This window comes from Python bivittatus, unplaced genomic scaffold (genome assembly GCF_059951505.1).
Source record: "Python bivittatus isolate LINGU-HERP-01145 unplaced genomic scaffold, Pbiv_v1 ctg000480_np1212, whole genome shotgun sequence".
NCBI lineage: Eukaryota > Metazoa > Chordata > Lepidosauria > Squamata > Pythonidae > Python > Python bivittatus.
In genome coordinates, this window is record NW_028277075.1 from 91,896,151 (window position 1) to 91,908,610 (window position 12,460).

Below are 12,460 nucleotides of genomic sequence, written 5' to 3' on the forward strand. Positions count from 1 at the left end.
GGAAATGCTGAAATAAATCTAGGTCAAAAATTTCATTTCAGTATTAACTGAGCTTTCTTCTTAACTTAATCTTCTTGTAATTGAAGATGCAACAAAATATTTAGCATTTAAACTGAACTTTTCTTGAGTGCTAAAGAAATCTACATATATCAGCAGTCCATTAAACAGGATGGTAAAGTAGGTCAATATTATTCCATTTACGCTAGTGTTGGAAGAGTATTTTAAAGCGTTAATGCTTTGTGGGCTAAGATCAAATTTATATTGTAGCTTCCTAGCTCACAGTTTTACCCATTGTTCCACATCAACAAGTTTGCAGTGTTTTAAGATACTTTTTAAGAAATCTAGTCAATTGCATGCATATCAGTTATCAAGTTACCCTTTTCCTGGGTGCACTGCTATAGATCTTGGCTGATCCAGTCCCTGAGATATGACAACATAGCGAAAAGAGCCATTAAGCCTGGAAACTTCAATAAAGTTGAAGCCATGATCTGTCCAATATATATTACCTGGAAGCAATCATAAAATGCAGTTACAGAGACATAAGCCTATCTTTAACCATATCAGTCATGACTACAAAGAAAATAAATATTAATATCAATTTTATGCAAATTACATTATTAAAAAGCAAAATCAGTGGACATATTTGTACTATTTCTGTTTGTACTGTGCTATTTGAGTATGCTTTCTTAAAATTCCTGTCAACTTCCTTATGTTAAGGCATCTACACCAAGACTGAGCAATCTATGGACAGCCAAATCACACGAGCCCTCCAAACCCAATTCTGGAACCTAAAGAAACCTCTCCACCCATATTTAACTTGTTAAAATGTGATAATCAATCACAATTTTTGACAGTGCAATTTTTCATATTTGTGGAGAGAAAGGGTAAAAGTGATTAGTCCACCTCAGACCCAACCTCACCTGAGTACCTATTTTGCATAAAAAAGATATTTCCCAACTGAATTAATCCCACCATCACCGTATCATTAGCTGTGTGATTTGTAGTTCTTGGAGAATTTGAAATAAATAAATAAAACAAAAAGTGAAGTTGCCAGAGGGAAATTGTCCCCACAAAAAGCCTCCCTTTAAAAAAAAAAAAAAAAAAAAAGATAGAAGTAAAATAAATCATTTAATATTGTAAAGCAAACTGAAAGATTTGCTTGGCTATAAATCAGACAGAAAGTATAAAGTAAAATTATTATAAATAATATCAGCAATAACAACAACAGAAAACCTACCCACTATCCAATCCACTGCAATGCCTTCCACTCTTCCCAGACCATTTGTTATGATATCTTCCTTCCATGTCTGATCTCTGCTAGCTCTGCTTATTTTATTGAATCCCATGTCAGTCCAGTAGATTGTATCATTTCCTACAGAATAAATATTTAAAATACTGTTTCCAACAATATCTTGTTCTTAAAGATCCATACACTGATATTTTAGTTTGAAATGCTTCCATAACATTTTCCCTCCAATTCAACTTTGTTCCTTCCTGTTTCCTCCACAATTTGTAGATGTTTGGGTACAAAACCTATATGAAAATCAGTATATAGGTCATATGCATTTTCTCCCCCTTTTTATATTTTTGCAGCTGTTTTCCCTTTTGTAGATCTATGTAACTGAGAAAGAAGAACAGTGATTTAGAAGTCCCAAAGTTACAGTACTTGTATGAGTAAATCATTTATTTACCTGCATGAAAATCTATACCAACAGCAAATGAAGTTCCTGTTATAGGCATTAATGCATCTGTTTTATCATTTGGATCAAGAGGAATTCCCCTGATTCCTTCATGAATAGAATACATGAGAAATGACTCTACACCTAAAAGAGAGAGAGAGAGAAAGAGAAAGAGAAAGAGAAAGAGAGAGAGAGAGAGAGAGAGAGAGAGAGAAATATTTCAGGAATACTGAAAATAATTATGATCACAAGCAATTATAAAATTAACAAGATATTTGAAGCCAAAAGATAAACTTCCAGCTCTTAATCAGTTATATTATGATGAGTTGAGAAGGATTATCAAGATACCTAGAAATAAAATAGAAAATCAATGTAGAAAATCCAGAATCTTATTAAAAGCTAGTGTAATAACTGCTATACTGAATACACAGAACAATGTCTAAGGTTGTATCATTCAGTGCTGGATTCAGCATTACTGAACTCAGATACACTTCTAAATAGATGTTAGACTGTTCTGTTAGTGAATATGAACCTTTGCATTAACTGAATACAATTCTAAGAAAAGAAATTACTAAGCAATTTTTATTTTTTTATAGATTTCTTCAGATATTGAAGAAGATAGATGGAAGTAATTAAACCTCACCCTTTGGGGAAAGGTGAACATTCTCAAAATGAATATTATTCCCAGATTAATTTATATTCTGAGAGGAATTCCAGTTTTTATAACTGCAAAATATTTTCAGAAAATAAACTCTTTGTTTAGAAAATTTCTGTGGGGTTCTTCAGTTCTGAGAATATCTTTACAGAAAATGCAATTACCAATTTGGGCAACTTTGGAGATAAATAGATATTTTATCAGTTAGAAAGCTATGGAATGGAATGTCTAATTAAAAAAAAAAAAAAGATTTGACCCTTTTTCCCATGCCAAATTGATTTTATGGGGAAAACCCAACTTTAAAAATTGGGAAAAAGATAGTGATATGGAAAACGTGGAGAGAAGTGGGGATATTAACTTTGGACCAACTGATAGATGATGATGATGAGTTTTTAACATATTCCATGTTAAGAGATAAATATCATCTATCAGATGTAACCCAATAGCAATATTTACAGTTACAACATCTGTTAACAACATTGTTTGGACCAGCAGCATTTTCAGCTTCTGAGAAACCTGAAATATTAGAACAATTTGTTAAAGCCTTTAAAACTAAAAAAAAGTTTTTATAGATATTTGGTATCAATAAATTGATTTGATATGCAGGTATTAAGAAATGAGTGGAATAAAGAATTAGAGTTTCCTATATTGTCTAGACAAAGGGAGAGTGTTTTAACTTCTATAGCAGGAGTGTCAACGGACCTCAAATTATGACTTATACAACAAAAAATAATATTTAGAATTTACTGGACTCCATTACGTTTGTATAGAAAAGGATTGTCAAAGATAGCATTTTGCTGGAGATGTAATAAGGATAATGCTTCTCTAAAACATGTTTCTACAATGTTCTAGACTTACTAAGTTTGGGAAGAAAGTAGTGTACTATATAAATATGAATGTGCGACAAAAGCTAACATTTTCAGAGGATAATATTATTTTGAACTATATACCTTGTACATGGAACTTGACAAAAGGACAATGTAAATGGATTTCTGTGCCCTTATTATGGTCAAAAGACTGATATTGCAGCATTGGAAAGATAAATGTATGGCCTCATTTAATCAGTGGATTGAAGACCTGATTGCACTTGCCACTTATGAGTGGATTACTTATAGACATAGATTTTGTATGGACAAGTATAATGAAATATGGGACTCAATTATACAAAATACAGTAGGTTAAAAAAAAAAAGATAGTAATATAAATGTATTAAAAATAAATGGATACTTGAATAATATTTGCATATAGAATTGTAATTGTTTATTATTATAATGACATATTACCATTTTTTCCTTTGTTGTATTTCTTTCACTTTTTTGTTAAAGTACTTTCTATGTGTCTTTCCCCTCCTTTTCAATAATAAACAAACAAACAAATAAATAAATAAATTTCCCTAATATGTTTATAAATAAAATATAGCTGTATTTGTTTAAATAATAACAAAATGAAAATATAAGAAGAACCTGGGGAACATGTTAGAGACCTGTACAACTAGTAGACAACTCATTATTTATAAACTAATGTTTCAAATCAACTTTTGCTGTGATGCCTTCAGGACCAAGGAACTTATGACTGAAGGATTTGTCTATGAAAACATACAGTACACTGTGCCTTGACAAACAGTGTTACAAATATTGCAAATGTAGCTTCAGAAACAAGGTATTTTTTTCCAGTTTTTATCCTATTAACCAGTAGGAGCACTAGCAACAAAGCTAGTAAACAAGAGACTCCATCTTTGTCTCTGCTTTCTTTTCTGTGATTGGAAGACTCTTAATCTCTCTTTCAGCCTACTTCCTGTCAGAAGAATAAAGTATTTTTTTATCCATTCCACCACCAAGAGGAGGTGTGGGCTTGTTATCAAACTAGGTAAACTCTTTAATTTTGACATAACTATTATTTACAATTTTATTAGATCTTTGAGGAACTATTATGTGCATCTGTCTATAAATACTCTTAACAGGTTTGATTCTATTGACACACATTTCTTCTGCTAAATATGGACCTCAATGAATGAACTGAGGGCTTCTAACCATGATTATGTCAACATTTCATTGCATGTAATCTTAAAATTGATTTTCAAGTAATCAAGTTTATTTTAATTGAGAAATTGTCCTAGGAATATAATTTGAAAAATTGATTAAGTTTTTATTTATTTTATGGCCAATAAACTGAAATCAATGGTTCAATTTTGCAATTATTATTTTAAATAATGATTTCAGTACCCAACAAATGATTATGCAAATATCCTGCTTTCACCAGTACCTCTGTCAATATGTATCTCAATAAAATACAATGCAGGCAGAAAACACAATGGGGGGTGGGGGGGAGAGACACAGACATTATATGTTATCCCTATTTCTGATGCTCTACATGTTTACATTTTGTGAGCAGACTATATCAATTACTAATTATAAAATTATACAACAAAGTTTAAGTCCAAGATTACACATGTTTATTTTATAAACCCAACAACAAAAGTAGCAGAAAAATGAATCTGTTCAGAAAAACAAAGTCTCAGAAAAACCCAATCACAAAGACCCAGAGGAACAATATTCTTTTACTCCACTACCAATAAAAACATTTGACTTCTTTTAGGATTATTAAATCTTTATTTTTATTTTTTTACTTAGCTCTTAAAAAACAAATAAATGACTGTACCTTGACATGACATACGGTTTTTCTGAAGATTATAGCCTACAGTACACAAGCATGTTCGAGTGGATTCTGAGGTTGGTAAACAAAGTTGAGAACATCCTCCATTATTGACTTGACAAGAATTGCTACCTATTAAACAATACCGAAACAATGAAGTTTGACACAATTTTCTATAAGGTACCAAGAATTACATTTATATCTTAGCAGGTAGAAGCAACTGATCAACCTTGTCTGGATTTGAAAGCTAAGCAGGGTTGGGTATGATCAGTATTTGTAAGGATAGTTTAGGGCATAGTTTAGCTGTAGTTATGGATATGTAGTGAGCAGAAATCACTCAATTTGAACTAGGCCTTACTTATTAAGCAGTTTCATACAAAATCCATAAAAACTAGCTCATCTGCACTGTTACTCAGGGTATGCCTTACATACTTTTCTGTTTATGAATACCATCACCAGTAAGAAATTAGCACTAATTAACCACCATTAGGAATTCAGAATTTGCTATAAATGTTTGTCCATAAAATCAATTTGGGTAGGGTCTGGTTAGTACTAGGATAAGATATTACCAGAAAATACCAAGCTGTCTGAAAACCAAGAACCTCTTCTGTATTGTTGCCAGGAAATCTCTATGAAGTCATTAGGAATCAAAGTTAGCTCAAAAAAGGTTTGTTTTTGTTTTTTTTTAATGGGAAGAGAAAGAATACATTTTGATTAACACCTTGAGCTATAGTCATATGCTGAAAGGAGATTCTTTATAACTGTGAAAGTTAGATCTCAAATAATTTGACCTAAACATGGAGCAATTAGAGATACAGGTAGTCCTCACTTTACAATCTTTCATTTAACGATGGTATGAAGTTACAACAGCCTTGGAAAGCGTGCTTTACAGCCTGTAAAACACTTCTGGCTATCTTAAAACATCGCACCTTCCCCCACTCACCCACTCCCGTGGTCATGTGCCCGCATTTTGAGTGCTTGGCAACCGGCTCACATTTACAACAGGTTGCCAAGCACCCTGGGTTCATGTGATCACCATTTGCAATCTTCTGTGCCCGTTTCCCCAGAAACTCAGTGAGGAAGTTGGCAGGGAAGGTTGCAAGCAGAGGGGATGGAGGGAAGCTGAAATCTATCTGTGGTCTGCAGGAACAGACCTCAGATCCTGAAGATTTCAGCTCTGTTCCTCCAGCCCCTTGAAGGATTTCCCCTCCATGCATGGAGGGGAGGGGAAACCCTTCGGTGGGCTGCAGGAACATTTCAGAGTGAAAGGGCTGCCTACTGGGAGGATTTCAGCTCCGTGCAGAACTGAAATCCTTCAGCAGGCAGCTCTTTTGGTCTGGCCACTTAACAACCCAGGAGATCATTAACAACTGCAACCAGGAGTGCCCAGATTGCAGTCGTTGAGTGAAGCAGTCACATGGTCATTTTGCTTAATGAGCACTTTGCTCAACAATCGAGATTCTGGTCCCAATTGTGGTTGTTAAGCAAGGACTACCTGTAAAGCATCCTCTTTCCTTAAAGTAGGGCCCAAGTAATACACTGAATAAGGCAGGGAAAAGAAAGAAGTGATTGAAAGCTGGATTGATTGATTGATTGATTTGTCCAATTTATACAGCTGCCCATCTCATAAAACAAGTGACACTGGGTGGCATACAACAAAGCTAAAAGCCTTTGACAATACATTGAATGGTTCTACGTGGAGGAAACGTTCCAACAGACACGGAGACTAGGAACACTCCGGAACAGAAAAGCACACCTACTGTGCTCCTTAACCTTACTACGATGCAGAGACACTTGGACCATCCCAGCCTTTCTCACAACGAAAAGGACTCTCAAATCTCCACAAGCTAACCGCATTTACGACCGACTCGAACAAGCTCTCCTATGCGAGAGAATACACACAACCCGCAGAAAACTTGCCATCACAGACAAAGAACTATTTGACACACACATCAGCATCAGTCAAAAAATGAGAAGCCAGGACTGGGACAAGATTGACACCCTAACCTACAGGAAAATGGAAAAGGACATTGTTGATCACACAATCAGGCAAAAGCAAAAATTTAATAAATGCCAAAATAGTCAATCAAAACCGGCGCTGGATCCCTCCCGCCTTGTCATCAATTTGACGGAACGCCAGCTCGCTCCAAAAGAAACTGCCATCCTAACCAAGGGAGGAAACTTTGCAATCACACCCACCAGAATTCCCATGGAAGATATCATCACCAATGTGGAATCAGCCAACCACCACCATCCCGAAGAGGAAGCAGGGGAAATAAGGGGTGAAATAGCAAGGATCCTGTGATGGAATGGACTTATGAAGGCCAGGCTCAGGGAGATAAGCCTGTTCTTAGCCCCCAACAGGAACGTGGGAAGTTCAAGAAGATGAGGCTGGCACCTCCCTAAGGAATACATGGTGTTGTGACTGGGTGGCTTGGGAACTAGGGCTCGGTCTGGTGAGATTTCTGTCCTGAGGTTGAAGCTAATAAACACAACAGAACTGTATTTGCATTGTCTCTTGGAGTTCTTTGGGCTGAACCTGACAGATCCTACGGAAAGCAAAGCCCCCACCAGCAACATAACAAAGAAAGAGAGAAATCCCATAGAGACCCTCAATTTGGACCCCGATATCATGATCCTTCTGGCTGACAAGGGCAACGCCATGGTAATTATGAAAACAGATGAATACAAAGACAAATTAGAGAACTACTAGACCCCACCACATACAGAAAACTAAAACGGGATCTGACCAGCAAAATCATGAAACAAACCAACACACTGATGAGGAGCTCCTCCCTTCACCCCAATGTACTTCAACACATATGCAAGACAGAAACCCTTTCACCCAGACTATACGGACTCCCCAAAATCCACAAAGACGCGATCCCACTCAGACCCACTGTAAGCGCCATTGGCTCCCCGACATATGAATTATCCAAACATCTGTCCACCCTTCTACAGACCCACATTGGACAGACTCCAGCCCACATCAGAGACTCAGGACATTTCATCACCAAAATCAGTACCCTGAAACTCAACCCCATGGACAAACTGGTCAGCTTTGACGTGGTCTCCCTGTTCACCAAGATACCAGTGAGGGACACCCTGGCACTCATCAAACAGATCTTCCCAGAAGACATCATGGCTTTATTTCAGCACTGCCTCACAACCAGTTACTTCCAATGGGATAAGGAGTTCTATGAACAGATGGACAGCGTCGCCATGAGAAGCCCCCTGAGCCCGGTCATAGCAAACTTTTACATGGAACATTCTGAAAAACGGGCTTTGGAAACGGCACCCGTTACCCCAACAGTCTGGTTCTGATTTGTGGATGACACCTTTGCAATCTGGAGTTAGGATGAAGAAGAACTAGAGAAGTTTCTGAACCACCTAAACAGCATCCACCCCAATATACAATTCAACATGGAAAAAGAAATTTACAACAAACTTCCATTTCTAGACAGGTTGGTCATATGCAAACCGGACCTCGAATTAGGACACAAAGTTTACAGAAAACCCACCCACACAGACCGGTACCTACACAAAAATGCCAACCACCACCCACATCAGAAAAGAGGCATTATCAAAACCCTGATGGATCGTGCCAATCGGATCTGAGAAACCCAATTCCTAAACACTGAACTTAACCATCTTAATTGGGTCCTACAAGCGAATGGCTACTCCAAGAACGAAATAAAAAGAGCCATCAAACCAAGAAAACAACATGTGACTGTAGAAGAAAAACAACCCCCCACCAACAAAGTATTTCTGCCCTACATCAAAGGGGTCACAGACCGCATGGGAAAACTGATGGAAAAACACAACTTCCAAACAATCTTCGGACCCACCAGAAAAATGCAACAAATGCTAAAATCAGCAAAAGACAAAAGGGACCCCCTCACCACTGCAGGAGTACACTGCATACCATGCAGCTGCAGACAAGTATACATTGGAACCACAAAATGCAGCATCCATACCAGGATAAAAGAACACGAAAGACACTGCAGACTAAGCAACCAGAAAAATCTGCAGTAGCTGAACATGCTCTCAAGCACACTGGACACAAAATTCTAGTTGACAACACAGAGATACTGGACAACACCAACAGCCACTATACCAGGCTATACCGGGAAGCCATTGAAATTCACAAACACCAGCAGAGTTTCAATAAAAAAGAAGAAAGTCTAAAAATCAACAAAACCTGGCTACCAATCCTGAAAAATACAGCCTGCAAAAAGTCAACGAACTCAGCTCAACCACCAGGACGTGTGAACAATTCACACAATGAACATGCTAATCACCCTCAGCAGCCACTCATTAACAACTCAACAGAAAAAACCCTACCTAACCCGCAGGAAGATACACACGTACTCTGATCACCAAAACAAGCAGCCACTCATTAACCCAGAACCCCCTCCCCCCCGCAGGCACCCTCGCTGATCTCTATAAATACCCACAAAGGGTCACATTATCCTGACTACAAAGAGAACTGCTCCTGTCTGTGCTCCTGTCCTCTGAAGATGCTGGTCACAGATGCTGGTTAAACGTTAGGAACAAAAACTTCCAGAACACGGCCAGACAGCCCGGAAGACCCACATCAGCCATCGTATTCCAGCCGTGAAAGCCTTCGACAATACAAAGCTAAAACAATTAATAAATACCTCAAACAATTATAATTACTATTATTAAAAAATTAAAAACTATAGAAAACAAAGCTAAGACAAAGAAGTAGTAAGTGAAGGGATGTTAATAATAATGAAGCCACCTCACTAATTTGCCAGTCCCCTGATGGCACAACTGGCCTGATGGCACAACCAGGTTTTGAGAGACCGGCAAAAGATCAGAAGTGATGGAGCCAGCCTCACCTTAGTGGGGAGAATATTCTACAATACAGGCACCACAGCAGAAAAGGCCTGCCACCTAGGGCCACCAAAGCTCCCTTGACTACAGAACCTGTAACATGTCCGCTCTGCTGGATCTGGTGGGATGGGCAAATGTAGTTGGGGAGAGGCACTCCCTAAGGTAACCCAGTCCCATGCTAAGTAGGGCTTTAAAAGATCAATACCAGCACCTTGAATTGGACCCAGAAACAAACTGGTAACCAGTGCAGCCCACGAAGCAGATGTATAATGTGTATTCTACCAGAAACACACATAAATGCTCACACTGCTGTATTTTGCACCAGCTGAAGTGTCTAGATACTCTTCAAGGGCAGTCCCATGTAGAGGACATTACAATACTTCAGCCAGAAGGTGACCATGAGTAGGGCTTCTCAATCTAGGAATGGGTGCAACTGGTGAACAATACAAAGTTGTACAAAGGCCCTCCTAGGCACAGCTGCCACCAGCTCATTGAACAGGAGTTATGAGTCCAGGAGGATCCCCAGATTGCACACAGGGCCTGTTTGGAGCAGTACAACTCCATCCAGCACCAAAGATGGCATAGTCCTAGAACCAGAAGACCCCAAAACCTAAAGCCATTCAGTCTTCTTAGGGTTCACTTGAAGCCTGCTGTTCCCCATCCAGATGCTCACAGCCTCCAGACACCAGGATAAGACATCCACAGCATCACTTAATTCGCCAGGAGCATATATGATACCTCACCCCATGGTGACAGATGAGCTCACCCAGAGGTCTCATGTAGAAATTGAATAGAATAGGAGAAAGCACTAACCCCTGTGGCATCCCACACAGTAGGGGCCTAGGGAAGGGTCTCTCCTCCCCAATCACCACCAACTGGAATCAACCCTGGAGAAAGGATGTGAACCAGCAGAACATCCCACCACCTACCCCAATTTTCTGAGTCATTCCAGAAGAATACCATGGTCGATGGTATCAAAAGCTGCTAAGAGATCAGGTAACACAACCACCATCCCACCCATGCCAGAGATCGTCCAAAAGCGTGACCAATGCCATTTTTGTTCCATACCCAGATCTGAATCCTGACTGAAAAGGACTCAGATAATCCATCCAAGGTCCTCTGAAGCCATTGCACAACCACCTTCTCAACCACCTTCCCCAAAAAGGGGAGGTTGGATACCGGATGAAAATTATCCAGTGTGATAGGGTCCAATGATGGCTTCTGGAGGAGGTGGTGAACCACAGCCTCCATAAGAGGTAAAGGAACAACCCGCTCACTCAAATAATTCACCACCACCAGAACCCACTCACATGACACCCCCTGGGCCACTTTTACAAGCCAGGAGGGGCATGGATCTAAAGAGCAGGTGGCTGAGCTCACAGCCCCAAGGAACCTGTCCACTTCCTCAGGTCCAACGGGTTCAAACCATTCCCAGATAACCAGGCGAGACTCCACCCTAGGCACCTCCTCCAGACCTGCAACAAGTCCAGCATCTAACTACAAGTGAATCTGAGAGACTTTGTCCAACAGATGCTGAGCAAAATCTTCCACATGTCCCTGCAAAAGGTTCCCCAGGCCCCCTTTACCCAAAAGGGCTCATGTCACCTGAAACAGGGATGCAAGAAAGGTGGAGAAGTACTGCTGCTTTGCTGCCCTAACCACCACAAGGTAGGCCTTAATAACAGCTCTGACCTGTGTTTGGTTGAATTTGTCCTTAGTTGCGCACCAGCGGTACTCTAGAAGTCTCTTCTCCAATTTTATCTCCCTCAGCTCCTCTGTAAACCACAGTGAGTGATAGGATCCCAGAGAGGGGAGAGGTTGCATGAGTATGATCCAATTCAATGTCTCAGCTGCTCCCTTGTTCCAAGTGGCAACCAAGGCCAAGATGGACAGTGCAGCAGACTAGCAAGAGCAACCCCCAGCTCCCTCTGAGACCTGTCTGCGTCCCTTAGTCTCTGGGGGCAGACCTATCTAGTGGCTCCTGCCTCCCTGCAGTGGACAGTGGTGCCAGAGAATCCAACTGTAATCAGGGTGTGATCTGATGAGGAAAAAGAGACACCAAAAGCTCCCCCAATTGCAGATCACATAGCCATTGCTCTGACAGGAACACCAGATCTGGTGTGTGACCACTGTCCCATGTTGGGCTCTGGATGACCTGGAATAGGCCAATGGCCATCATGGTGGCCATGAACTCCTGAGCTGCCTCAGACACCCCCAAAGGAAGGCAGATTGAAGTCCCCAAGACCTTAAGTCTGGGGAACTCCACCGCCAACCTGGAAATGGAGTCAAGGAGCTCAGGCAGGAAGGTTGCTATGCAGTAGGGAGGCTGGAACAACAGCAACAATTCCAACTGATCCCTAGAGCCCAACTTAATGAACAGGGTCTCACATCAGGGGACCTGCAGAGCAACACCCCTGAAAGTTGTGATTCTTGGATGACAATTGCTGCACCACTACCCCTACCCCAGGTTCTCAGCTGGTGCCACAGCCAAAACCTAGCTGGGCATCTCTGTGAAAGAGCCATTCCCTCTTCCAGGACCAATCATGCTAGGTCAGCCTAATACATGCTAGGTCAGCCCTCTCATCTACAATCAAATTGCAGATGAGGGAGGCCT

General features: G+C 40.0%; 1 protein-coding gene across 1 annotated transcript in view; it reads right to left on the minus strand.

Moving 5' to 3' along the window:
- LRP1B (LDL receptor related protein 1B) overlaps window positions 1-12,460 on the minus strand; it is a 715,984-nt gene that overhangs the window by 203,481 nt on the left and 500,043 nt on the right. The window contains exons 35-38 of the mRNA XM_088145133.1: window positions 4,993-5,118; window positions 1,692-1,823; window positions 1,238-1,372; window positions 377-506 (exon numbers count right to left, since the gene is read on the minus strand). Of these exons, the coding sequence (XP_088001259.1) occupies window positions 377-506; window positions 1,238-1,372; window positions 1,692-1,823; window positions 4,993-5,118 (523 nt within the window). The remainder of the gene's footprint in view (window positions 1-376; window positions 507-1,237; window positions 1,373-1,691; window positions 1,824-4,992; window positions 5,119-12,460) is intronic.